Source organism: Palaemon carinicauda, chromosome 23 (genome assembly GCF_036898095.1).
Source record: "Palaemon carinicauda isolate YSFRI2023 chromosome 23, ASM3689809v2, whole genome shotgun sequence".
In the NCBI taxonomy this organism is placed as follows: domain Eukaryota; kingdom Metazoa; phylum Arthropoda; class Malacostraca; order Decapoda; family Palaemonidae; genus Palaemon; species Palaemon carinicauda.
In genome coordinates this window covers 104923553-104948736 of record NC_090747.1, presented here as the reverse complement: position 1 = coordinate 104948736, position 25184 = coordinate 104923553, and the positions used below count along the sequence as shown (strand labels likewise).

The window sequence follows — 25184 nt, the reverse complement described above, 5'->3', positions numbered from 1 at the left end:
CTCAGCAGACGAGTAAAAGACGGGCTCAATCGTCTGCAGGTGGGAGTGACGGTCTCTGGAAGACACGCCCGCAACCACCGAGGATACTTCTGTGCGCCGATCAAGGCCTGCCGAACCCTTTTGCCCTTCGACATTGCTTCTCCCCTGGGCTTGGGAGCTTGCAAGAGGTCCCGGACTGGGAGGACGACTGGCACGCACAGAAGTATCCTCACGCACCACACTGACACTGACACTAGCACTTGGCACTGCACTGACACTAGCACTCGTCACAGCACTGGCACTAATTCCACCCACTGCACTCTTGACCTTAAGTTCCTTGACTTCGGCCATAAGAGACTTATGATCACTTACCACTGACTCTACTTTATCGCCTAAGGCCTGAATGGCACGCAAAACAACAGACATATCAGGCTGAGGGCAAATAGTAGGTTCGGGGGTAGCCACTACAGGGGTAGGAAAAGGTAGGGGATCATGAGGTGAGGAAAAAAGTGAAGAGTGAGAACTCCTCCTCCTAACTCTCTCTCTCTCTAACTTGGTTGAGTACTTAAGAAGACGGACAAAATCAAGTTCCGAAAGTCCGGCGCATTCCTCACATCGATCTTCTAACTGACAGGGCCTTTCCCTACAGTCAGAACAAGCGGTGTGAGGATCTACCGAGGCCTTCGGAATACGCCTATTACAAGACCTACATCGTCTATGGGTGGGGGCTTGTGAAATGTCAGACATCTTGAATCAAAAGAGTTAGCCAAGTGGGGTTTCAAAATCAAGCAAAAGATCGTTAACCGTTAAATCAGGACTAAATAATAGCTATCTAAGCTAATATAGAAGTTTTCCAGTAAAGCGACAGCCGAAATCTGAGAGAATACTTCACCAAAAGCCGTGAAAATACTCGAAGATCATAAGCGTATCCCAGAACGTCTTGCCGGAAGCACGACAGAGGAAAAATTGAGGAGGTGTCAACAAGAAGTACTATAGTACCTGGCCACAGGTGGCGCTGGTAAGTACACCCCCTTCTAGTATTGTGATAGCTGGCGTATCCCTCCATAGAATTCTGTCGGGCAACGGAGTTGACAGCTACATGATTATCGGGTAAGTTTAATATTGAAAAAGTCTACCTTATGTGCAACTCACCTTTAATTATAATTCAGACATGGTGTGCCTCCACATCCCACTCTCACATGGAAGGAGGATAGGAAAAAGGGTAGCAAGGAAGGGGGAGAGTAAGGAGGAACCTGTGTCGCTTGCGATTACTTCCCACGGGCTACCCGGGGCCCAAACTACTAAACTTGCTGGATAGCTGAAATTACTGGCCCAATGGAGAAGGCATCCAGGGACTTTCTTGTACAATCCCTCAGGTAATGGGCTGTAAAGGTGGACTGCCTGGCCCAAATGCCCATCCGTAAGATTTGGCCCACTGCCATGTTAGTGTCTAAGGCCCCTAATATCATGGGGTCTTGGGGTCCCAGGGACTGTGGAGCCATCACTCTCGTAAGCCCTTTTGACAACCTGTCGAACACAGAAAGATATAGTATTCTTGGAAACTGCCTTCTTGACTGGGCCTATAGAAACGAACAAACTCTTGATAGCTGGTCTGAGTTTGGATGTCCTACTGAGGTATTTCCTGATAGTCCTCACGGGGCACAAAAGCAGGTCTTCCGGGTTGTCCGAGCGCGGAATTGCTGGAATGGAAAATTCCTCGAACCTAGGGCCCGCAATTGCTGGGTTCTGGGTCTTCGCCACGAATTCTGGTAAGAACTTAAACGACATGTCCTTCCACCCTTTCGAGTGTGAGACCTCAAAGGACAAGCCGTGGAACTTGCTCACCCGTTTGGCCGAGGCAAGGGCCAACAAGAAGACAGCTTTGAGGGTGAGGTCCTTGTCTAGAATGTCTTTAAGAGGCTCGAAGGGGGGGCTCGGCCCTCGAAGGGGGGGGGGCTCGAGAGAGCCCTGAGGACCTTGGCTACATCCCACTGGGGAACCCTTGAGGAGCGGGGGTCACAAGACTGTTCAAAACTTCTGATAAGCATGGAGATGTGGCAAGAAGCCCCTAGGTTGATACCCTTGAGTTGGAAAACCTGGCCCAGTGCCGCACGGACTCCTTTGATGACTGGGATGGAGACTCCCAGGTCGTCTCTCAGGTGAACTAGGAAGTCTGCGATGCTGTGGACCGATTCGTCTAAGGGCCGCAGATTCTGAGTGGCACACCATTTAACAAACGTTGCCCATTTTGCTTGGTACACAACGCACGAGGACTTCCGGAGATAACCCGACATCCTGGCAGCAGTCTTATTCAAGAAGCCTTCCTTCCTTAGCAGGCACTTGATAACCTCCACGCGTGTAGCCTCAGGCCCTGGGGGTTTTCGTGTAGCCTTCGGAAGTGAGGCTGACTTAGAAGGTCTTCTCTTGCCGGAAGGGGCCACGGAGGATGGGTGGCCAGGTCCTGAAGATCCGCGAACCACTCCCTCTCCGGCCACCAGGGCGCTACCAAAGTTATCTTTGTGGAATTCGATTGCCTTAGCCTGTTGAGAACCTACTTGATGATCCTGAAGGGGGGAAAGGCGTAGACGTCGAGCCCGTCCCACAAGTGCTGGAAGGCGTCTTTGAACGCTGCTGTCGGGTCTGGTACCAGGGAGCAGAATACGGGAAGCTGTGCGTTGAGTCTTGTGGCGAACAAGTCTATCACCGGGGAGCCCCAACGCCGGAGAACTTCCTGTGCCACCTGCGGATGAAGTGACCATTCTGACCCTACCACCTGACCTGTTCTGCTGAGTCCGTCTGCCAGGACGTTCCTCTTTCCCGGAATGAACCTGGCTGTTAGCAGAATGTGGTTCTTTTTGGTCCATTCCAGGATCTGAGCTGTGAGGTTGCACAGTTCCCTTGACCTTTAGCCTCCCTGCTTTTGTATGTACGCCACCACCGTGGCGTTGTCGCACATGAGTGCCAACGAGTTTCCCCGGAGAAGATGGGCGAATGTGGCTAAGGCTTTTTGTACTGCCATGAGCTCTAGAAGATTGATGTGCCGGGTCTTTTCCTCCACTGACCATTTCCCCTCTGCTGTTTCTTTGAGGAGATGAGCTCCCCCACTCCTCCTTCAATGCGTCCGTGAAGAGCAGCATCTCCGGAGGGGTGGAGGCAAACGGGATTCCCTTCAGCGTGTCTCTCCTGTCGGACCACCAGCGGATCGTGTCCTTGGAGGAAGGGGATACTGGTACTATCTTTTGCGGGGACTCCTCCGCCGACCAGAGATCCTTCAAGTTCCACTGGATTGGTCTTAGCTTGAGCCTGCCCTGTGGGACCAATTCTTCCAACGAGACCAGGTGACCCACTAGCCACTGCCAATCTTTGGCCCACACTGGAGTGCCAGCTAGAAATGGGCGAATCACCTGGTCTAGGTTGTCCAACCTCTCCTGGGAGGGGAAGGCTCTCGTCAGCTGGGAGTCTAGAAGCATCCCCAGGTACGTCATCCTGGTGGTGGGGGCTAACTGGGCCTTCTCGGGGTTGATCGTGATCCCGAGCTCCTTGCAAAACTGCAGCAGAAGTGAGCCTTGATTCTTCAAGTCTGCCTCTGAGGCTGAAAGCAGCAACAAGTCGTCGAGGTACCTGATCAGCCTGATGCACTGTTTGTATGCCCAGACAGATACCAGGGAGAACACCCTCGTGAACACTAGTGGAGCCGTCGACAGGCCGAAGCAGAGGGTCTTGAACTGAAGGGTCTGAGAACCCCACCTTACTCTGAGGAACTTCCTGCTGGAGAGGTGAACGGGAATCTGAAAGTAAGCATCCTTGAGATCCAGGGACATCATGAAATCCCCTTCTCTCAAGGCCGCCAGCACCGACTTCGGCGTGTCCATTTTGAAGGGGGTCTTCTTGATGAACTTGTTCAGAGCCGAGAGGTCGATGACTGGCTTCCAACCTCCCGTCGCCTTCTCCACCAGGAAGAGACTGCTGTAGAAACCCGGGGAAAGCTCGTGAACGGGCTGTAGGGCTCCCTTGTTCAACATGGCTTCCACTTCTACTTGCAGGGCTGCTCTCTTCTCCGAATCTTTGGGCGCCAGCCACTTCGCCCGATGTTTGGGGATCAAAGGGGGCAGTTCTGACAAGAAGGGAATCCTGTATCCCTCCCTGAGGACTGTCACCGTCCACGGATCCACTCCGTTGTCCTGCCATGCTTGCCAATATTGTTTGAGGCATCCCCCCCACCTGAGGCGTGGGAAGGTGTAGGGGGCCTCTCTCCCTATCTCCTTCTAGAGAGACGGTTGGAACGGCCTCTCCTTGACCCTGAGTACTTAGGCCTAAAGGAGGCCTAAGGTTGGGCACCACTCCTTCTGGAGGGCCGCGGGGATTGGTGCCAGGAAGAGGAGGAAGCCTCCTGCCTTGCCGGAGGCATAGGTGGGTAGGCCCCATCTGTTGAAGCTCCTCTAATTGGGGGCCGTCTTGTTACTTGTTGCCTGGGCTCAGCCGTACCATTCATCTTGCCGACCGTCTGTGCTGTCTCCGCTACTGCCTGAAGGGGGAACACAGTCTCGGACCAGACAAGGGAGTTCCTCAAGAATTTTGCTTCCCTCTCGGGGAGCCTATGGGGCAACCTGTTCAATACCATGTCCCTTCTCCTCAGGACCCAGTTAGCTGTCTGGGTAAGGGACTGAAAGGTGAGGAACTTCATAGCTTTGCCCCCCGAGCGGATTAGTTCCTGCAAAAGAGCCTGATTTTCTGGGACCGACAGGTCGTGCGCCAGCTGGAAGCCTCCTAGGGTGCACGCCCACCAGTCCAGCCAAGATATTACATTCACGATGTCCTGTGAGGTGTCTTCCATCATGCCGGCCTCCGCTTGCGAAAGACGGCCTCCGTTTGCGAGAAGACCACCGGCGTTTAGGCTCCGTTCATCGGTGTTGCCCTGGTTCAGGGTAGCGACCGCCTCCTTCAGTGTGCGGGACCCTGAGTGCCGCCCGTATGGCACATAGAAAATTTCTTCTGGGTCCTAAGGCCCAGCAGGAGCTTGAAGGAACCCTGTGCCCTCAACGAGTTTTTCGGGCCTGTCACGAAACGGTCCACATGTTCCATCCCCAGGGCAACGTCGGGCGCTAAAGGTAGGGTCAGGGATGGTTTCTGCTGGACAGGATTGTCAACCATCCCACCCAGACCTGAGAGCCAAGCTTATTCCGCTGCTGGCTGAGGCTCATCCAACCTATGATGGTGTCGAATAAGGGCTAACACTTTTTGGTAAGACGAGACCTCGTCTGGAGAGCACTCGCCTGAGCCCAATAACTCATCCACTATCTGTACATCCGTGTCGGAGGCCTCATCGAACACGGAGGGATCTGTGGGAGCGGAGGCCTCCCTCCCCTCCTGGCGGGGTGATGGAGCGGCTGCCTCCACCGCGGGTAGAGCTGCCGGGGGAGGGGGGGGCATCATCATGGGTCTACCCCCTCCTGGGGGAACCAGGATGGTGCTGGTTGATGGTCGAGGCAGCGGTGTACTCCGAAACTTGGCCGGAGCCGCTGCGACGAAATGTCCGGGAGCTGAGCCGCTGGGTCTAACCAGCGAAAGTTCCTGTCGCATGGGTGGAGCCGCTGTCTTTCTAGGACGGGGCAACTGGAAGTGTGCCAATGGCTGCACCCGACGAGCGGGCGGAACCGAAGAGACACTGGGCAAGGGTACGGAAGCGGCTCCACCAGCCACCAAGGCAGGCACTGGAGCGGCAACCGTCTTGCTCAGCTCACGGCGGTGCCGAACTACCGTGATGTACCTCTTCCTCGAGGAACTCCTCTTCTTACATCTCCTCCTCGAGGACTTCGACCTCTTCTTGGCCGGGCTGGCGTAGGAGCTAGCTCTCCTCCTTCTGGACCTCTTCCTCTTCCTACTGGAGTCCCGTCCACTAGAGCTTTACGATGAGAAAGAACTGTAGGAGGAGTAGTCGTCCGAGGAAAAAGAGCTGGCCGAGTCGTCTGTTTCAATCACGAGTCTCCTAGGGGTCCTTGATCTGGATACCGGGGTTGAGGGCTCCATGAAGTCCGGCGGAAGTGTAGCTGAGGAAGCCGGGGGTGAGCAGATAGCGGGGCCAGAGGCGAACCATCCCTTGAACTTCTTCTTGTCTCATGGGGGACCTGAAGGGCGTCCTAGGCGCCGTCCACACAATGGAGTTGGGGTCCGAAGAACACGTGGGCCGCCTTTCTTTGTCCCGACCACCACCGGAACCCGCTGAACCTGAAAAGCACTGCCACGATGTGGGGGTAGGCGCTGTTTCGGGCTACCCTACACCGGGTCTTCAACGGGGACGGGTCCTGCGGGCACCAGGCCTTCGACTACCACACACACTTCCGCCACACTAGCAGACCCCCACTCGTCTGCGTAGGCCCCTTCACCACAGATTCTCTAACATCAGACTCTGGGGAACGGCAATAGGCCGTTTCCCTGCAACGGACTTACCTCGTCCCCTACTCTGGGTAGGGGAAAGTGAAGGAGAACCTCTCTCCGACTGCGCTGAGGGCGACGTTCGCGGCGAGGTAAGACTCGTCTTCTTGGGAGATCTCTTGGACGCCTTCTTCTTCTTCTTGGCGAACAAGGTCCACTGCAATTCAGGCCAAGACTCGCACTCCGGGCACGTGGAGGAAGGGGAGCACTTATTCCCCCGACACGAGGAGCACAACGTGTGTAGGTCGACCTTTGGCCTAGAGAGCCAGGCTCCACAAGACTTAGCAACTTGGGGCCCGGAACAACAACGCTGGGATTTCATAATGGAAAACGAACACGCAAACGACACAAGAACGCAAGGGAAAGGTGAGGAACACAACGGGAACACGTGGTGCACAAGGGATAAGGAACACGAGGGAACACGTGGGACACAAGGGATGGAGAACACAAAGGAACACGTGGTACACAAGGTGATCGGACGGGATAAGTGAGAGAGAGCGGCGAGATGTTATCTACGCCGCGACCAGACGCTTACTGACATTCTAACAGCGCAGCCTCACGTGCTGACCCCGGGTCGCCCCAGGGCGAGTATCACTCCGCCCCGGAGCACCCCGACAAAGTAAAGGAGAGAGGGGGAACTACGCAAAATTCTTGGTCGGTAAATGAGGAGATCCCAGATCCTCCTAAGAAAGTAGTTCAAGGTACGTACTCCGTGTTGCAACAATCAAGACTTCAGGGCTGCTTTTTTTAGGATAAGTTTTATGCCTTTTTTTTTAGCCGTGCATCATGTCTAGAAAACGTAAGGGAGACTTCTGATGGCAGTGTGCAGGCCAACCACTGGCTACCCCCTTGAAAGGGTAGGTGGTGTTTCATGTACCATACGCCAATATTTTTCTGTAAATCTCACTAGATACGCTTCTCCTTTCTTGGGTGAAAGACCACATCTCATTGATAGAAGGAGGGAAAGGGGAGGAAGAAAGACACGTACAATTTCCATTTACAGACCTTTCCATTTTGTCTGAATTAAGATACACTTTGGCCATGGACTACAACCAGCACCAAAAGAGGTGTCCGGAGACCTGTGCGTAACCTCCCGAAGGTAATGCGTCGAGAAGCTCGTTTGTCTCTTCCATACTCCTACCTTCAGCACCTGTCTTACCGAGATGTTCTTCCTGAAGATCATATTGCCCTCCCACCCTACACTTCACGAGCCTTAATAGCAGTATGGGTTGAGTTAACCCTATTCTCGTACACCCTCTAGATCGTTTTCCTTAGTCAAAAAGAGATGGTGCTCCTATAGATCTTCCTCTTTATCCTACCTGTGACCACACATAGGTTCTGAATTGTCAATTCCAGATTACCATCCATTTCAAGTACTCCCTGATGGTCCTGACAGAGCAGAGAAAGATTTCTTCTGGCTCATTAGATATTGTCCGCAGGAAGGAGATAGAGACTCGAATCATTCATCCCAAACTACTGGGTTTTGCCATGAATTCCAGCACAAACTTGGATGTCTTCTCTTTCCATCCCTCCAATTGTGAGACCTGCTACAGGATACTGGGGATCTCACTGACCCTCTCACCTAATGCCACTCTCAAGAGAAAAAGCTAACCGAGCCTTCGGACCCTGTCCAACGATTCCCGAAGCGGTTTAGACAGGGCTCATTTTAGAAATCTCAAGACCTTCCTGATGACTCATTCCACTAAACATATGTATCTGGTTGGACAATGACAAATCTGCTCAAAAACCCTCATGAGCATGGAGACCTCCCCAGAGGCTCTCAGGTCAAGCCATTTGAGTGGGAAGACGACCTAACACCGCCCAGACATGGACAGAATCACAGAAGAACTAATAGAAGGGACTATTACCAACGGCGACTCGCTGGTCAGTTCAACTTGTATCCAACACGCTGGTGCATGGGAGCTAGCATCTCACATAATCCTCCTACCGGTGCTGTAGACAGAGATGCAAACATTGGAGAGGAGCCTGAAGACAAAGAGATAGATTCGGTAGTCTCTGGTCCCATCTTAGAAGGAGAGCGAACCTTCTTCGCCTTCTTCCTCTCACTCCTACCATAACGCGCCATTTGTTCCTCTGACCAGTCCAAACATCCCGGGCATGTAGAGGATCGGGAACACTACTGGCTCCTGTAAGGTGCACAAGTTGAAAGGGGGTGAACCTCATGTTGACTCATGAAAGTGTTACAACATTATTTGTCACGGCCAGGCACTTCCTCACCACGCTTGAATGCTCCATCTAAGCACGAATGCACAGACAGACAACAGAACACAGGAAAACACAAACGCGAAGAAAAAAAAGAGGCTAGACTGGTCGAGGCCATGTCTGAGATCAAGAATGGGGGATATCTGGCCATGTAGAAGAATGGGGTCACCTTATACAATTTATGCACTAGAGCCTTGGACACTTCACAGGATTTCAGATTAGGATTGTGTGGGCACTGTAAGGGATGGGAGGAAGGTGCATCCATTAAACTAGAATGAATGCCTTCCAAGTGGAATTTAATCATTCTCGTTTAGGATGGTTATGGACGGAGGGGAGTGTTTTAAAATAGGACCAGCTTCCTTGGGAAAAAAAATATATCTGAGAGAAGGTTTCATAGGTTTCAATATAATCCAAGAGATGTTTAAGGAGAGCCCAGGAGGGTATATAGGTTTCTGAAGGGTGTAGTTGAGGTTATTACAAGGGTTTCAGGAGGGTCCAGGTGGAATAAACCCTCTAGTTATGCAGAGCCTATATTCAGGGTAAATGTAGTTCATTGGGACAGAAGTAAACTTTCTTATCATTTTTCAGATGGATTTTATTTATGGGGAAGTTTTTCTTTATCTTTGGTCTGAAATACAATAACATGAAGCTAGTTATATGATTTAACCCTTTTACCCCCAACGCTATTTGGAACTTTCCAACCCTTAATCCCCAGGCATTTTTTTTTCAAGCACATTTTGCAATATATTTTTTTTTAATTACGCTTACAGCCTTAATTTTCGTAATAGAAAGGTCAGGTTGGTCTCATTATTATGAAAAATGCCTAAAGTTTCTCATATAGTTACCAAAAATATACAAAACGTAAATAGCAGTTTTTTGCAAGGACGTACCGGTACGTCCATGGGGGTAAAGGGATGAGTTTTGTGAAACGTACCAGTACGTCCATTGGGGATGAAAGGGTTAAGAAATATGATCTAGTATCACCTTGCAAGGAGTAAAGCTGGCTGGGACGCACACGTAGGGTAGAGACTTAAAGTCTTATAAGCTAATGATATCGCAGTCTACGGGGGTTGCAGTGGAGCATATCCCACGGTAGGTACATAGGTAAGGATATGGCATTTAGGTTAGGTTGGTAACCTTAGGTTAGGTGGTGTTCTTGTGTTTGTTTGCCTTTTAAAGTGTGGTTTTTCAGTCATAAATTTTGAACTTTTACACGGTCTGTCCCAACAAACTACAAAAGCCCATATATTCTACAATCGGTAAATATACTGGAATACTAACTGTTCCCTCAAACCACTTCATACTAATTAGCCTATCTTTCATATCATGGTTTGGTTAAAAAAAAAAAATGTGGGTACAAGTTTGTGGTCTGCTCACGGGTTGATTGATTTCAAGATTGACAACCTAACTGTCCCTGTGAGCTAGGGAAAGGGTGGGGGGATAGGAAAGCCGAGGATAGGATAAGGAAGCCAGGGATAGGAAAGATGGGTAGTGTGTAAGTGGTCGGGTTACCAATTTTTCGTCCGCCTAAATAATCGCCAACTCGGCTTACACTCGTAGCACAATATCTACCGCTTGCCAGAACAGAGGAGCAATAAAATAATCGGGGTGTATGTACGATAGTGGCCACCTGTATTTTTATTATTATTAATTGCTAAGCTACAACCTTAGTTGGAAAAGCAGGATGCTATAAGCCCAGGGGTTTCAAATGGGAAAATAGACCAGTGAGGAAAGGAAACAAGGAAAAATAAAATATTAAAATATATCTTAATCTATAAAATTTTTAACAAAACAAGAAGAGAAATAAGATAGAATAGTGTGCACAAGTGTATTATGTCTAACTTAGAATACGGCAATGTAAGGGGGGTCGCAGGGAGGCGTTAGCCCCCCGTTAGGTAAGGACACAGCTTGTAGGTTAGGTTAGGGGAGAAAGTTTAGGTTAGTTGATGTCCACTTTTAATCAATGCGTGAGGAACTGGCCGCTGATATACAAAGGCTCCCCATAATCTTTAATTAAGAGCGTAGCGAGCCCCGGCGAAGCGAATATCACTAAGTGAATAATTTGCAATATTTCATTAACCAACATATCCGTACATATAATAAAACATGGGTGACGACAGACACTGATGGTTAGGCTTCTTGCTTTTAAAGCGAAGCACAAGGGTATACATAGCGAGTTGCCATCAGCCATAGGGTAGTCGTCACTGGTCTAACCTTAAGTGGAAAAGGGGCATAGAACCTGATTTTTGTTTATTTGATAGGGTAAGGATTATTAAATAACCTATAATGATAGGTAATTATAGGTTCGTTGCGAAATAACACCAAACCATTACTAGTTAAGTAAAATTGTAATACAGTACAATAATACCCAGAAAAGAACCTCGTCCAATTTGACTACCCTGGCTTAGCAAAGCCATAATTACAAGAAAATAATCATAAAATAAAACATAATAATATCATCCTAAAAGAATATGGAGTGACAGAGAGAAATTTCAATCGGGAACGAATATTAAGGGAAAGATCTTCGTCAAATTTGACTACCCTGGCTTAGCAGAGCCATTTTAACTAGAATTTAATCATAAAATGAACCAAAATAATATTATACTACAACAATAAGGGATAATAGAGAGAAATTTCGATCTGGAACGAACATTAAAGGATATTTAATGTAGCAATGATCTTTCAAGAGCCCTCTTGACCTAGACCTTATCAAACCCAACCCTTCTACAAAATCTCGTTTTATTCAAAATATACGGAACACACTGGATTTTTAATTCACACAGGCATAATTACAGCAATACATATTCCGCTCGTGAGGGTTAACCGAAATTTAGTTTACACTTACCCTCTAATAGTCGAGAAATTAAATTATCAATGTCTAGTTCTGCATCCGCCATCTTGCAAAGTTTTCCTGCGTTCGACTGCGTCTAGTATGACATATGTTTATAATTACTTGTTTTATCTTGGACTGGATATAATTAATCCACATCATCACTAATAAATCATATAGGATAATTATTAAATTACGATTAATACTCTCATTATTCAGTAACCTGTGAACTTGAACATGAAGTTTTTCAATTTACATAACTGACGAAACGGACGAGTTATAGACGAAAAGACAAGAGAATGTCGTCAATATCTCCTATATATAAAGTTTCGATCAAGATTTCAATTGAAATAAATATCAAAGTCATGAAAATATAGCTTGTAATATATTTCGGATATTTCTAATAATGAAATGTGTGACTAGATAATTTATTGGTATATAAAGCAAAGCTGTATTTCATTTGCCTGAACACTTATAGTGGTTGTTTTTGTAAGCTTAAAGCTGGAGAGTATTTCACATTTGAAAAAGCCCCTTTGAAATAAATATCAAAGTCATGAAAATATAACTTGTAATATATTTCAGATATTTCTAATAATGAAATATGTGACTAGATAATTTATTGGTATATATAGCAAAGCTGTATTTCATTTGCCTGAACTTATAGTGGTTGTTTTTGTAAGCTTAAAGGTGGAGAGTATTTCACATTTGAAAAAGCCCCAAGTCTTAATTGTGTCTTATTTTCATTAAGGTTAATTGTATTTTTTTTTTTAATATTTTGCAGATTAAAGACTCGACGAATACGTAAGAGATTTCGAACCTTTGTATCGTTTATTATTTAACAGCTGATAATGTAAACATTGAGAGTATTCTTATAGCTTTAGCCGGTACTCTAGAATATTAGGTTACTTATCCAAGGTCTCCATATCAAGTATCTTGAGTTGTCACTAGAAGTAATTTTTTATTTATTTTTTTATGTTTATCTATAATTTACGTATGAAAATAGGACGAATTGGGATAGATAATACTTTTGAAGTGTATGTAGTTTATATGTGAAAGATGTTTTCAAGTCATTACTGTTCTTAGAATAATTTATTTTAATTGTTCATTACTTCTCTTGGACTATTCATTTCCTTTCCTCACTGGGCTATTTTTTTATATTGAAGCTCTTGGACTTATAGCCTCCTGTTTTATTAACTAGGGTTGTAAGTTAGATAATAATAATAATAATAATAATAATAATAATAATAATAATAATAATAATAATAATAATAATAATAAGCTGGGAATATTTATCATATAACATGAATTAAATTGAGAAATCGGTAAAATGCTTTACTTTTTCGTCTTTCGCACAAGTACTACATTTAAAAACTAAAAGGAAGTTAATTCAATTAGTATGACATTGCTAATGTGATTAACTCTCTCTCTCTCTCTCTCTCTCTCTCTCTCTCTCTCTCTCTCTCTCTCTCTCTCTCTCTCTCTCTCTGATATAAAAAGATGACCAGCACTGAGAGAAGATTCGAAATTTGAGTGAATAAAGGACCAAGGTTGTATTAAGTTTGACTTCGGAGTTTTTTAAAGTGTTATTTTACGTTTTCATTACGCTAGTTTATTAACACATCAATAAAACCAAGTATTGACTTTACCGCTGTTTACTGAGATATCTGCTATTTTCATATTTATTTTTCTCTTAGATTTCCGCATCAGAATATATTTTACTTACCTATTAATTAATCTCAAATAGAATTAATATTTTATGTTTAAATTTACCTTTGATTTTATGAAAGGGTGGAGTGGTAGACCATAAAAAATAACTCTTATGATACAGAATAGTCATTTCAAAGAATTCTCTTACTGTTATTTTTTTTCAATTAGTGTTTCTGTAATCTAATACACTAGATACTTACTAGGTACAGCACAATTATCCTTAACATAACCAAACGCAAATAGAATGAATAAACTGAATATAAGCAAACATACGCATTTAAGTATTTATTCCATATCTGTTGATAACGTAAATATTAGTGAAAATAACTTTGTTTACATCGCCATGGCAGTAAAAGACTAAAGTAAAGCGTTACAGATATTTAACCAATAGCATCCAGCGATATCGTCTCTATAAATTTTAATTGAGCATTAAATTACAAACACAGTGGTAATAATTAAATCTTGAATGAGAGAGATTTAATAAACGCAAAGTCTTATCTATCTTGGCTCTGTGCCAGATGTCCGCCATATTTGGCAATCGAGATAAACCTGAAGTGTCAAGTGAACAGTGAATTTGATAAGACAGATAAAGTTGTAAGCGTTGCGTTGCGCTGTTTTTGGAAATAGTGAATTATTTTTTATAGGTTTATTAGCGCCTGTGGATAATTTCGACCCAAACCTGGATTTACGCTTGTTTTTACAATGGATGATTTAGGTGAGTTGAGAGTGAGTCTAGGCTTACGTTGACAGGTGGTCGCTTTTGAATTTCAAAGGTTTTAAGAAGCCACATGAGTCGATTTCGAGGAATATAATGTCTTAAATATGTAATTTGCCTTTAGTAAAACTATTTTCTTATTACAACCTAGTAGGCATATGGGTTTAATGAAGCCTACCCGGTAGGCCTACTGTAGACTTCGCTATTTAAATTTAAAGGTTTTAAGAAACCACACGAGTCAATGTCTAGGGACACAAATGTCTCGAAAGTATAGCTTACTTCTACCTTAACTGTGTTTCCATATTGCAATCCAGTAGGCATATTAGCTGATTTAATGAAGCCTACTCGATAGGCTTACTCCAGACGTCTTCCGGTAGTATACAGTACTAATTTAGGTTCAAGCAGACCGGTCAATGAACTGGGATTTTATCACCAACCAGAAGGCTATTCTTCAAAACAGCTAGATTATAACAATTAATGAATAATCAAAGTAAATAAATAGGTTTGCTTGTTATTGTTAGGGAATATGCTAGCTCCATAGGCCTACCTTAACCTAGAGTAGCATGGCATTAGGCTTATATAAGACCGGAGTGTTAAGGTATGCTGGAAGTTTTGGTAATTTTGACTTGAGTTATAAATAATGAATTCCTATTACTAATGGTTTGTAGGATAATGGCTGGTAAACAATTAAATTGTTTGTTTTATTTGTTTATATTCTGGAATAGGATAGGCCTAACCTCGAGCAATAATTTGTTTAAAGTAAAAAAATTACTCTATAATTTTCATCCTATCTTAGGCTCTTCACAAAATTACAAATATGGTATATAATGCAGTCTATTGTAAATGTACAGTTTTGCTTCTCTAGTACTAATCAGAGCCACCCATACTAGGTTGGTTTGCTGTGATTAATCAAACAGGTCTCCCATCATCATCAATCTTCACTGATGAAATGGCCAAACCCCGTACATGAATAAAGACATGCCTGTGGCCTCTGTCCTGCAGTGGACTAGAAACGGCTGCATATTTTGTCGTTGTCGTCGTTGATGATGTTGTATTGTAGATGTGCGGACCATACTTTATTTTATGTTGGAATTGTTTGTAAACAGAATCTCCAGTACTGTATTGCCGAAGGATGAGATCTTACTGTTTTTTTTGTTGACAGTACACTGGCCTAAGCCCTTGAATACAAGCAAACATAACTCGCCTAATGTAAAATATTTACAGTACAGTATCTTATGGGAAGTTACATAAATACTAGCTTATAATGTTGAGTGTAGGTTAACTGTAACGTTGTACTGCACTTGCTTCTAGATAACGTGCTATGATAATTTTGATGACAATTGCTATGTTCTATTGCTTAGTCATAAAAATGTTGAGAAGCTGATTCTATAAAGTTTGTACTGCAAATCTGACGCTATCTCTCATACCATGCTAATTTATGCACTGTTCTTCAAATAGAATGTTGTTTAATCTGTATGAGTTTTTAACTTATGTTTGTTCCTACAGAAATACAAACCGTACGCTCTTTACTATGGGCTATATTGTTCCGGCGAAGCTGGAAACTAGCTATAAACATTGTACTCGAGGTAAACAACCCGCCGCTAGTTAGCAAGGGGTACCGGCACTAATGTGTGAGCACACAGGGTGCTCACACTCAACTAGTATAGTGTCTATAGGGGAAGAAGCTTGTAGTACATTACATGCCAAGAAAATACAAAAATAATCAAGCTACTGTATTTTATTATCTCTTAACTGCTGTATTATATTATCTCTTAACTGCTGTATTTGTGTAGGCAAAGCATTCCTACGGTTTTTACATGGCTATGCTCTTTATTATTATTATTAATTATTATTATTGTTATTATTATTATAAGCTACGCTATAACCTTGTTGGAAAAGCTAGATGCCATAAGCCCAAGGGCACCAACAGGGGAAAATAGCCCAGTAATGAAAGGAAACAAGGCATTAGATAAACTACAAGAGAAGAATAAACAATCAATATTTCAAGAACAGTAACAACATTAAATTAGATCCTTTATATATAAACTATAAAAACTTGAAAAAACAAGAGGAAGGGAAATAAGATAGACCAGCATGCCCGAGTGTTGTGAATTTTGTTTGCTTTGTCTGTATGACATGTCTGGAATGTATTTTATGTCAATTTAGGATAGGCTGTAGGGGTAAAATTTAGTTTATTCTAGATATTGATACAATATTGATATCAATATTGAAGGTTTCTATCAGGCCATCACTTTGACATCAGAATTCAACTTGAATTCAAAATTCAGCCTTACGGCATGATTCAGTAGTGGAATTACATGATTTTATTGATTAAATTAGTCACTAAAGACTTCCTAAAATAGACATAGAGGTAGGGAATATTATTAAGCTTAAATACTGTATGTATTTGAAAGGGAAAAATAGTCGTGCATTGTACATGAATCAAAATTAAGGGATGGCTTGATGTGAATGGCTTTTGTTAAGTGAACCACTTTGCTATCTCATATGGTAGAATGTTGGCTGGTGATACTATTTTGAAACTACATAGCCCAGGCTAGAAATTGAAATCTTGGCTTTCATATTTTGCCTAACCTATATTAGGGAGCTCGTTTCAAATCTGAGCAGAATATATCTGATAGATTTGACTTTATTGAGAAAAGTCTAGCTGATTTTAGTTATTTACTGAAGATGTTTTATTTTCATTCAAACATTATTTAAGCATGATAGATTTACTTTGTAATTTGAGCTTTATTGATGGAAATAGAATTCAACAAGTCATTGCCTCGATACTTCTCTAATATAGAACTATTACATTTTTTATTATGTAATGGATGAAATTATAATAATAGTAAGTAAATCTTTTTTATTTTACGATTTTTAAACTACTTGTTTGTGTAGTGTTACATTATTTGAAAAATTATACCAGGCATAAAATTGCCCTTAGAGATGCAGTAATTAAGAGTCTTAACGATGCTAAAAAAGACTTTCGATCAAATCCATTTTTATGATCGTCTTTTAACTAACAAACTTATTTCAATATCATTTATGCAGAATAACCTTTGCTATGAAACAAACTGATATTGAGAAGAACACAAAATAAAACAAGAATTTACCTCAGATCTTTTTTTTTTTTTTTTTTTTTGTGAATATTATATCTAATTGATTATGCCTCTACTATTACCCTCAACTTGATACTGTATATATGTGTTTTTTCAGTATAATTCACATATTTTGTTTTTGTAGTTTAAAGGTTTAAAGGCCACTCATGAATGGCAGAGGCAAGGGACAGTAACATTGCCCTATTGAGCAGAACAATGCCCTGTAGACTGACCATATATACATATGATCAGCACTCAAGCCCCTATCCACCCAAGCTAGGAGCAAGAAGGGTCAGGTAATGGGTGCTGATGACTCGGCCGATAGACCTATAGGCTCCCCAGACATGCCATCCTTACCTCACAAGAATGGGGAGGTTGCAGTGACCAAGAAAACTATTGAGTTTGAGCAGGACTCGAGCCCCAGTCTGGCGTTCACCAGTCAGGGACGTTACCTACCACATTGACCACCACAACCTTAAGATAGATTTTCACTCCTTGTATCCCTGAATGTTTTGTTTTTTTTCTTCAAGGTGAAGAAAAATCTTATTTTAATTTAGGACATAGGCCAGGAAGGGAAATTAATAGTAATATGAAGCTAAACTTACACCTTATTTTTATCAATTACTTGTTTCACTCTGTACAAAGAACTGTAGCCAGGGTTTTCTTCTTCTATTCCATCCTATTAATATGATTGAAGTTTGTAAAGTAATCTTTAGTTATTTCTTTAAAATGTTTTAGTGTTGTGAAAAATTGCTCTGGTATGAATTGAAGATGAATTTAATGACATCTAACAATTTTGTTTATTGTGTGGTTATAGAAATAGACGTTTGTTTTTTGTATGCCCATAGAAATGGCAAGACTGATGGCATATATAAAATGATCAACCTAAGTACATAATTTGCTGATTTTTTTTGCAATTATTGTTATTAGGGATTGGATTTTGTATTTACATAAGGACATTGCTAATTTTAACTAGCTCTTTGCCATTTAGAATTAGTAACGTTCATGAATGGCATACCTCTCATAAACTTGATTTATATTTTCATTTTATTGTATTTGTAGTTTGCATTTTTCTCTTTACAACTATAATAGCTTTCACCCTTTTTTTAGATATTTTCCCTGGTTAGTTTTCCTAATTCTTTATTAACAAAATAGAACTCTCATGACTTCTTTGATGAGACATGGTTGGCGTTGAGTAATCCGGCAGTATTTTTTCATGTCTGTTTTTGGAGGTATATCACTTCAGTAAGTCTGCATTTTTTAGCATACAGTGTACAGTATAACACTATATCGGATGAATTGTACAGTTTATTGTGTGTAAATTTACAAGTACCGTTTGCTTTATTCTTAGTGTTTTTTGCTCAGTGATAACTTGAGTGATCAATTGAAAAGCTTGTACATTAAAATTAGATAGGATTTTATTTACTGTATTATAGGGTTTCCATTTACTGCTGTGAATAATGATAATGATGATATTAATAATAGTAATAATGAAATGAATAATTTTAATTTGCCTCTCTTGGACATGAATTCTTATACTGTGTAGTACTTGCTTCACAGTCCAGTGGTAGTATTTTAAGCTTATCTTGGACATGAATTCTTGCACAGCACTTGTTCCACAGTCCAATAGTAGTGCTGTATGCTAGGTATGAGAGTATCAGTAGGATAGTCATCTTTTTATAGATAGTGAACCACAACATCTTCTGTGTGGTGTTTGCAATTTTGGTTAGGTTAGTTCCTCATATTGAGTAGTTTACCTTAGTACTGTGGGCAATATCCTATCATAGTATTTTACCATATATAATGGTTAATAACAGTATGTAATTTTTTAAAAAACTGTGTTTTTATGATTGGTATTTGAGAGCCGGGTAGTCAGGCGACCTTCATCCTAGCAGAGGGCCATCCAACCCCATGTCTGTGGGCCAAGAGGGGCTGTTTGATTTTGAAAGTGGCCCACTAGAAAGGAATATTTCTTTGAATTCCTCTGAAATAAGTCCTTGTCAATTTCTTGTTCTTAATTTCTTAGTAATATATATACAGTAGGCATATATACTGTATACAGTACACACATATACATACACACAGATGACTTGCATGACATTTTGGTCTTTAAGAGTGGCCCTCAGACTAAACAACTTGGACAGCCCTGCCCTAGCATTTATTGAACTTATGTATATTATCCAGAAAAGGAAATGGAAGGGGAAACATATAGCCTACTGGACATAGGAGAAAGTGGACAGTAGTAGCGTCGTATCACGTTACGGGAACAATGGAGAACAGTTTTGATAATGACATGTCCCAGAAGGTTACATGTAAAACACTACTCCAGACTAGGGCCTGACATGCTTGAGACTGACCTCGCTTGACTAGATACTTTCGAAGATTGAGGCGAGTACAGTAGTTTGTTACATGGACTCCATGCCTGAAACCAGGATATTCAGGACTATGATTGTTATGATACAACATAGGTCATACCAAACCAATATATGTACTCTATTATATTGATTCTCTGAAAATGCCAGCAAATAGGTTTCAGATCTTTGACCTTGCCAAGATCAGAAAATTAAGAGGAGAATAAAGCTACACAAAGGGTTGTAAAACAAAAGCAAAGTCAGAATGTTAAATTTTAATTGGGTACTAACCCTTTGTCTGGCTGGAGGTATGATAGAAGAGAGAAGTTATCATAATCAGTAAGTAGTCTTGAGTTATGTTAGGCTTGATGAATCCTCTTTTACTGCAATCTTATTGCAAGCTTAATTTTAATTTCACACTTCTTGCTAGAGTTTCCCAGTTTATGAAAAAGAATAAGAGGTTTGGACTTAATCAGCGTTGGTGTACCCTTTTTGGATGTAACGACACGAAGTTCTGATCCTGTATGATCTGAAGAGAATTTAGAAATATATTGAGACTTATTCTCTTCTGTAAAGGGTGTGTTATGTTCTTACAAACTAAAGAAACTGGACCATTCAAGTAGAATATTGTATAGGTTACTGTACACCCTATCTACAAAAAAGGAAGCATTGCAAAATGCAACCTAAGAGTTATGAGCTTTAGGGAGAGTATTTGAGAACTATTTGTATATATGTGATGGACGGTACCTTCAGCAGCAACTCGAGACTAGTTTATAAAGTAGTGGCTATGTTCTTTCTCTAATAGAGGAGTATGGTCCCTGATTTAGGTGTTCCAGACATACTGTACTTGTACTGGGGAAAATGATTTAGAATTGCATAATGTTAAATTTGCAGTGTAAGGTAATAATTACTGCTGCTTGCAAGCTAAGAAAAGATATCTCTTTGGTGTTGGAAGTATTGAGCATCAAGGGATGACTCAAAAATTCTCATCTTCTGAAGGGATTTATTTTGGTGAATGGTAAATGTGGTGTCATCTGATAAATTATTAACCTAACAAATAGGATAGGTGTAACTAATTTGAAAAGATAACAGATTAGAAAGACCTTAGGCAGAGCATACTTGTGCTAAGTAACAAAATCTCAGAGGATATTGAAACTACAGGGATGTGGCAGTGCTTCTGCCACAAGTCTACAGGAAGAACAAATTGGAGCAGATTTAGTGCTTTGATGGTACTTATTTTGGATTAGAAAGGATATTCATAGATTCATCTCTACAAGTGTTTTAAGATATAGGCATTGGAGACCTAACCAATTTTCTTTTTCAACCTATGTTCCTTCTGTGTTTTGACCAAATTTGTGTTTAGAAAACCGGTGTACGAGCAGGCAGTTAGGTGGTGATAACTGAGAGGGGAGAGGAATGCAACTAACTTTATTTCAACAGACAGTGAGCTTTTTATACAACATATTTCAGTGTAAGAAGGTCACAAAAACTGAAACAGATCAATGCAATAAAAAATAGGCTAAAACTGGTTCTGTTAACAGATATGTGTAAAGCGAGATATACAATAGAAAACAAGAAAATGCCGTTACAGTGTACGATTGTGAAACACAAGGTATAGTGGACTTCTTTTTGTGTGTTATGGGACAGGTGAAAGGGAAGGTCAAAATGAAGGGACAGTAATAGGTCATTGATGATCTTTCCATTTGATAAAAAGGCTTTGTCTTTTAGACCAGCATTTTGTACACATGCTTTGGTTCTGTATTACTGAAGGATGAAGTTGAGAATGTACAGTACTGTGCAGTATAGATGATTTGTTGAGGTCGATGAAAAGTTTTTAAGATTGAAGAAAAGCTTACGTGCTGCAAGGAAGGCGACGGATTATTTGCGAAAATGGGTCTGAAGCAAGAGTGTATCATGTCTCCATGGCTGTTCAACATCTTTAGTGATAGAGTTTTATAAGAGAAAGAACATAGGTTGATCATGTGAAAGTTTAGAACATGAAAATAAGTCTGAAATGGTATGTGGAATGATTGATGTTTGCTGATGGTATTACACTGATTATGGAGAGTAAAGAGAAAGTGCAATAACAGGTAAAAGAATTTGAAAGTGTTTGCAAGGAAGGAAAGCAAGGGTACAGAAATACAGATAAATAACTGGGAAGAAATGATTAATGAAAGTAATTATGGGTAGTAGAAGAATGGAATTGGTTGATTCATGTATCTGAAAGTGAGTATAATGTCTAATAGTAAGATAAGAGAAAAGGCGAGCCACAGGATAGGCGATGCAAGAAAGGTAGCAAGATGTTGGCAAAAGATTGGCTGAGTCATGAATTGTCCATGGAACCTGATTGGGGATTTTAGTGTGGAATTGCTGAGGTAACCATCCTTTAGGGAAGGGAAATGTGTATTTAAATACAAATGAATGTTGAAGATGTTGAGATAAACTTTTTGCTTAGTAAATGTAGGGTAAAAAGAATTGATAGAGTAAGAAATGGGGAGATACATAATAGTGGTTTTAAGGGTTAGCAGAGGTGAACGGATTAATCATAAGTATTTTTAGGTGGTTTGGTCATGTGTAGAGAATGGTAGGGTTGTGGTGGCCTACCAGAAACTTCTTTGCTTTGTGACCTGTCAGGCTGGGGTTCAAGTTCCACTCAATCTCAATAGTTTCTTATAGTGTCTGCAACCTCACCATCCTTGTGAGCTAAGAATGGGGGTTTGGGGGGAGCCTATAGGTGTACCTGCTGAGTCATCAGCAGCCATTACCTGGCCCTCCCTGGTCCTAGCTTGGATAGAGAGGGTCTTGGATGCTGATCATATGTATATATGGTCAGTCTCTAGGTCATTGTCGTGCTAGGGTTTTGTCACTGTCTCATGCCTCTGCCATTCCTGAGTAGCTTTCAAACCTTTGAATTGTTAGTGAAAGAACTTAAAATTAAAAATCTTTAGGAGGTATAATGAGAGAAAGACTTAGAAAGGGTTCGATTGCCTCTGTACCATAGCCTTCCACTATCTTGGATTAGAGTTCTCTTGCTTGAGGGTACACTCGGGCACACACTATCTTATCTCTCTTCCTCCTATTATGTTTTTTGTAAGTTTGTATAGTTTATATATGAAAGATATAATTTGATGTTGTTACTGATCTTGACATAATTTATTTTGATTGCTTATTACTTCTCTTGTTTGTTTATTTCTTTGTTTCCTTTCCCCACTAATCTATTTTCTCTGTTGGAGCTCTTGGGTTTATAGCATTCTGTTTTTCCAATCAGGGTTATAGCTTAGTTTGTAATAATAATAATAATAATAATAATAATAATAATAATAATAATAATCATAATGAAGAAGAAGAAGAAGTAGAAGGAGGAGGAGGAGGAGGAGGAGGAGCCTTGATATCCAGGAAGCAAATGAGTGCTTGCAATATAGAGCTGAATGGTGCTGTGTATGGGGATGGTCACCAGACTTCTGCGTAGGGGCATAAAGCGACTAATGTAAATGATTTGTTTCACAGACGTTAATGCAAGATCCAACAATTAAAAGATGAATATAACAGTGACTGTTGCGTAGTATTTTCGTTGGAACCACCCCCTGTTAAGGAAATGGCTTAGTTTTGAAAAAAAAAAAATATAAATTTATATACGTACATAGATTATGTATGTGTACAGAGCTCTGCATCAGGACCAGATAGTGCATTTCCGACTTTAAACACCCAACAGTGCAGGATTGTGCAATTAAGAGATGAATGTAACCGTGACTTTTGTATTATTTTCGTTGGAATCACCCCTTGTTAGGGAAATGGCTTAGTTTAAAAAATATACACATATATGTACATGTATACACACATATGTATATATATATATATATATATGTATATACACGGTTTTATGTGTATATATATATATATATATAATATATATATATATATATATATATATATATATATATATATATATATTTATATACTGTTTTATATATATATGTATATATATATATATATATATATATATATATATAAAATCTCGTGTTCTTGTGATATATATTCATATATATATATATATATATATATATATATATATATATATATATATATATACATACATATATATATATATATATATATATATATATATATATATATTCATATATATATTCATATACATATATATATATATATATATATATATATATATATATATATATATATATATATATATATGTATATATATATATATATATATATATATATATATATATATACACGTGCATAGGTTATGTACGTATACATAGTTCTGCATCAGGACGAGATAGTGCATTTCCTCCCTTAAACCAGTGACTGGGAGGGAGTAATACTGTATAATTACGAGAACACCCTTTTTTTCCTCTCTTGTCATCAGTAATTACATCCCTGCTTTTTATATAGTTCCGGTTAAGCAACATGTTCAGTGTGAATTTGTGGATGCTGCTGAGCTGTTGCTTGTACGTATAGTTTGTACGTGCGTGGAACATCAGCTTGTTTGATATTTCATTTGTTTTTTCATCATTACTATTTTTAGGTCCTTGGCTAATATACGCGAAATTCTTTCTCAGCTGTTGAGGCATTGTTCCTTTTATCTTTTATTGATATGTATAGTTAGTGAAAGCTTGTTTGTTTATTATTATTATTGTTATTATTATTGTTGTTATTATTATTATTATTGTTATTATTATTATGATAATTATTATTATTATTATTATTATTATTATTATTATGATTACTTTTATTATTATTATTATTATTATTATTATTATTATTATTACTCTTAATATTATTATTATCATTATTATTATTATTATTATTATTATTATTATTACTTCCGCCAACGAAGTTGGAAGGAGGTTATGTTTAACCCCTGTTTGTTTGTGCGTTTGTGAACAGCTTCCTGGCCACAATTTTAAACATAGAGTAATGAAACATGCAGGGATTAACTTTTAAGTAAAAAGCTGGAAATGATTAAATTTAAGTCAAGGTCACGGTCAAGCAAAATGTCCAATTCACTTAATCAGCCTTAAGTTTGGACATCGTTGTCACAGAGAATTCAAACTTGGTTCATCAGCTTGTTTGATATTTCATTTGTTTTTTTCATCATTACTATTTTTAGGTCCTTGGGTAATATGCGCGAAATTCTCGCTCAGCTGTTGAGGCATTGTTCTTTTCATCTTTTATTGATATGTATAGATAGTGAAAGCTTCGTTGTTTATTATTATTATTATTATTATTATTATTATTATTACTTTTATTATTACTTTTATTATTGTTATTATTATTATTATTATTATTATTATTATTATTACTTCCGCCAACGAAGTTGGAAGGAGGTTATGTTTAACCCCTGTTTGTTTTTGTGAACAGCTTCCTGGCCACAATTTTAATCTGCTATGTAAAAAGCTGGAAATAATTAAATTTTAGAAGGTCCAGGTCACGGTCAAGTAAAATATCCAATTTACGTAATCAGCCATAAGTTTGGACATCGTTGTCACAGAGACTTCAAACGTGGTTCATATGTGAGTGTATGAAAATCCACGCCAATTAATACATGTTAAGGTCAAAGGTCAAGGTCGAGAAATAAGCTGCCGCGGCGGAGGTCTGTGCTCTACTGAGGGACCCTTTTGGCATTATTATTATTATTATTATTATTATTATTATTATTATTATTATTATCATCACAACTTGGTACCTTTAAACTCTTTTTACGCCTTAGTAAAGCCTTAGTCTTAGTTTTATATATTAATTTCATAATCTTATCAGTACAGCTTAATCCTATTTGTTTTCTTCTGGAAAGATTATAAAGAATATTTATATTTAATATTTTAGTA

At 40.3% G+C, this 25184-nt stretch overlaps 1 protein-coding gene across 1 annotated transcript in view; it reads right to left on the bottom strand.

Annotated features, from left to right (window-relative positions):
- Positions 1-11691, bottom strand: part of LOC137617338 (serine/threonine-protein phosphatase PP1-beta catalytic subunit) — a 32658-nt gene extending 20967 nt beyond the window's left edge. Inside the window, exon 1 of the mRNA XM_068347361.1 lies at positions 11480-11691. Coding sequence (XP_068203462.1) covers positions 11480-11531 — 52 coding nt within the window. The 5' untranslated portion in view covers positions 11532-11691. The remainder of the gene's footprint in view (positions 1-11479) is intronic.
- Between the last annotated feature and the right edge of the window lie 13493 nt (positions 11692-25184).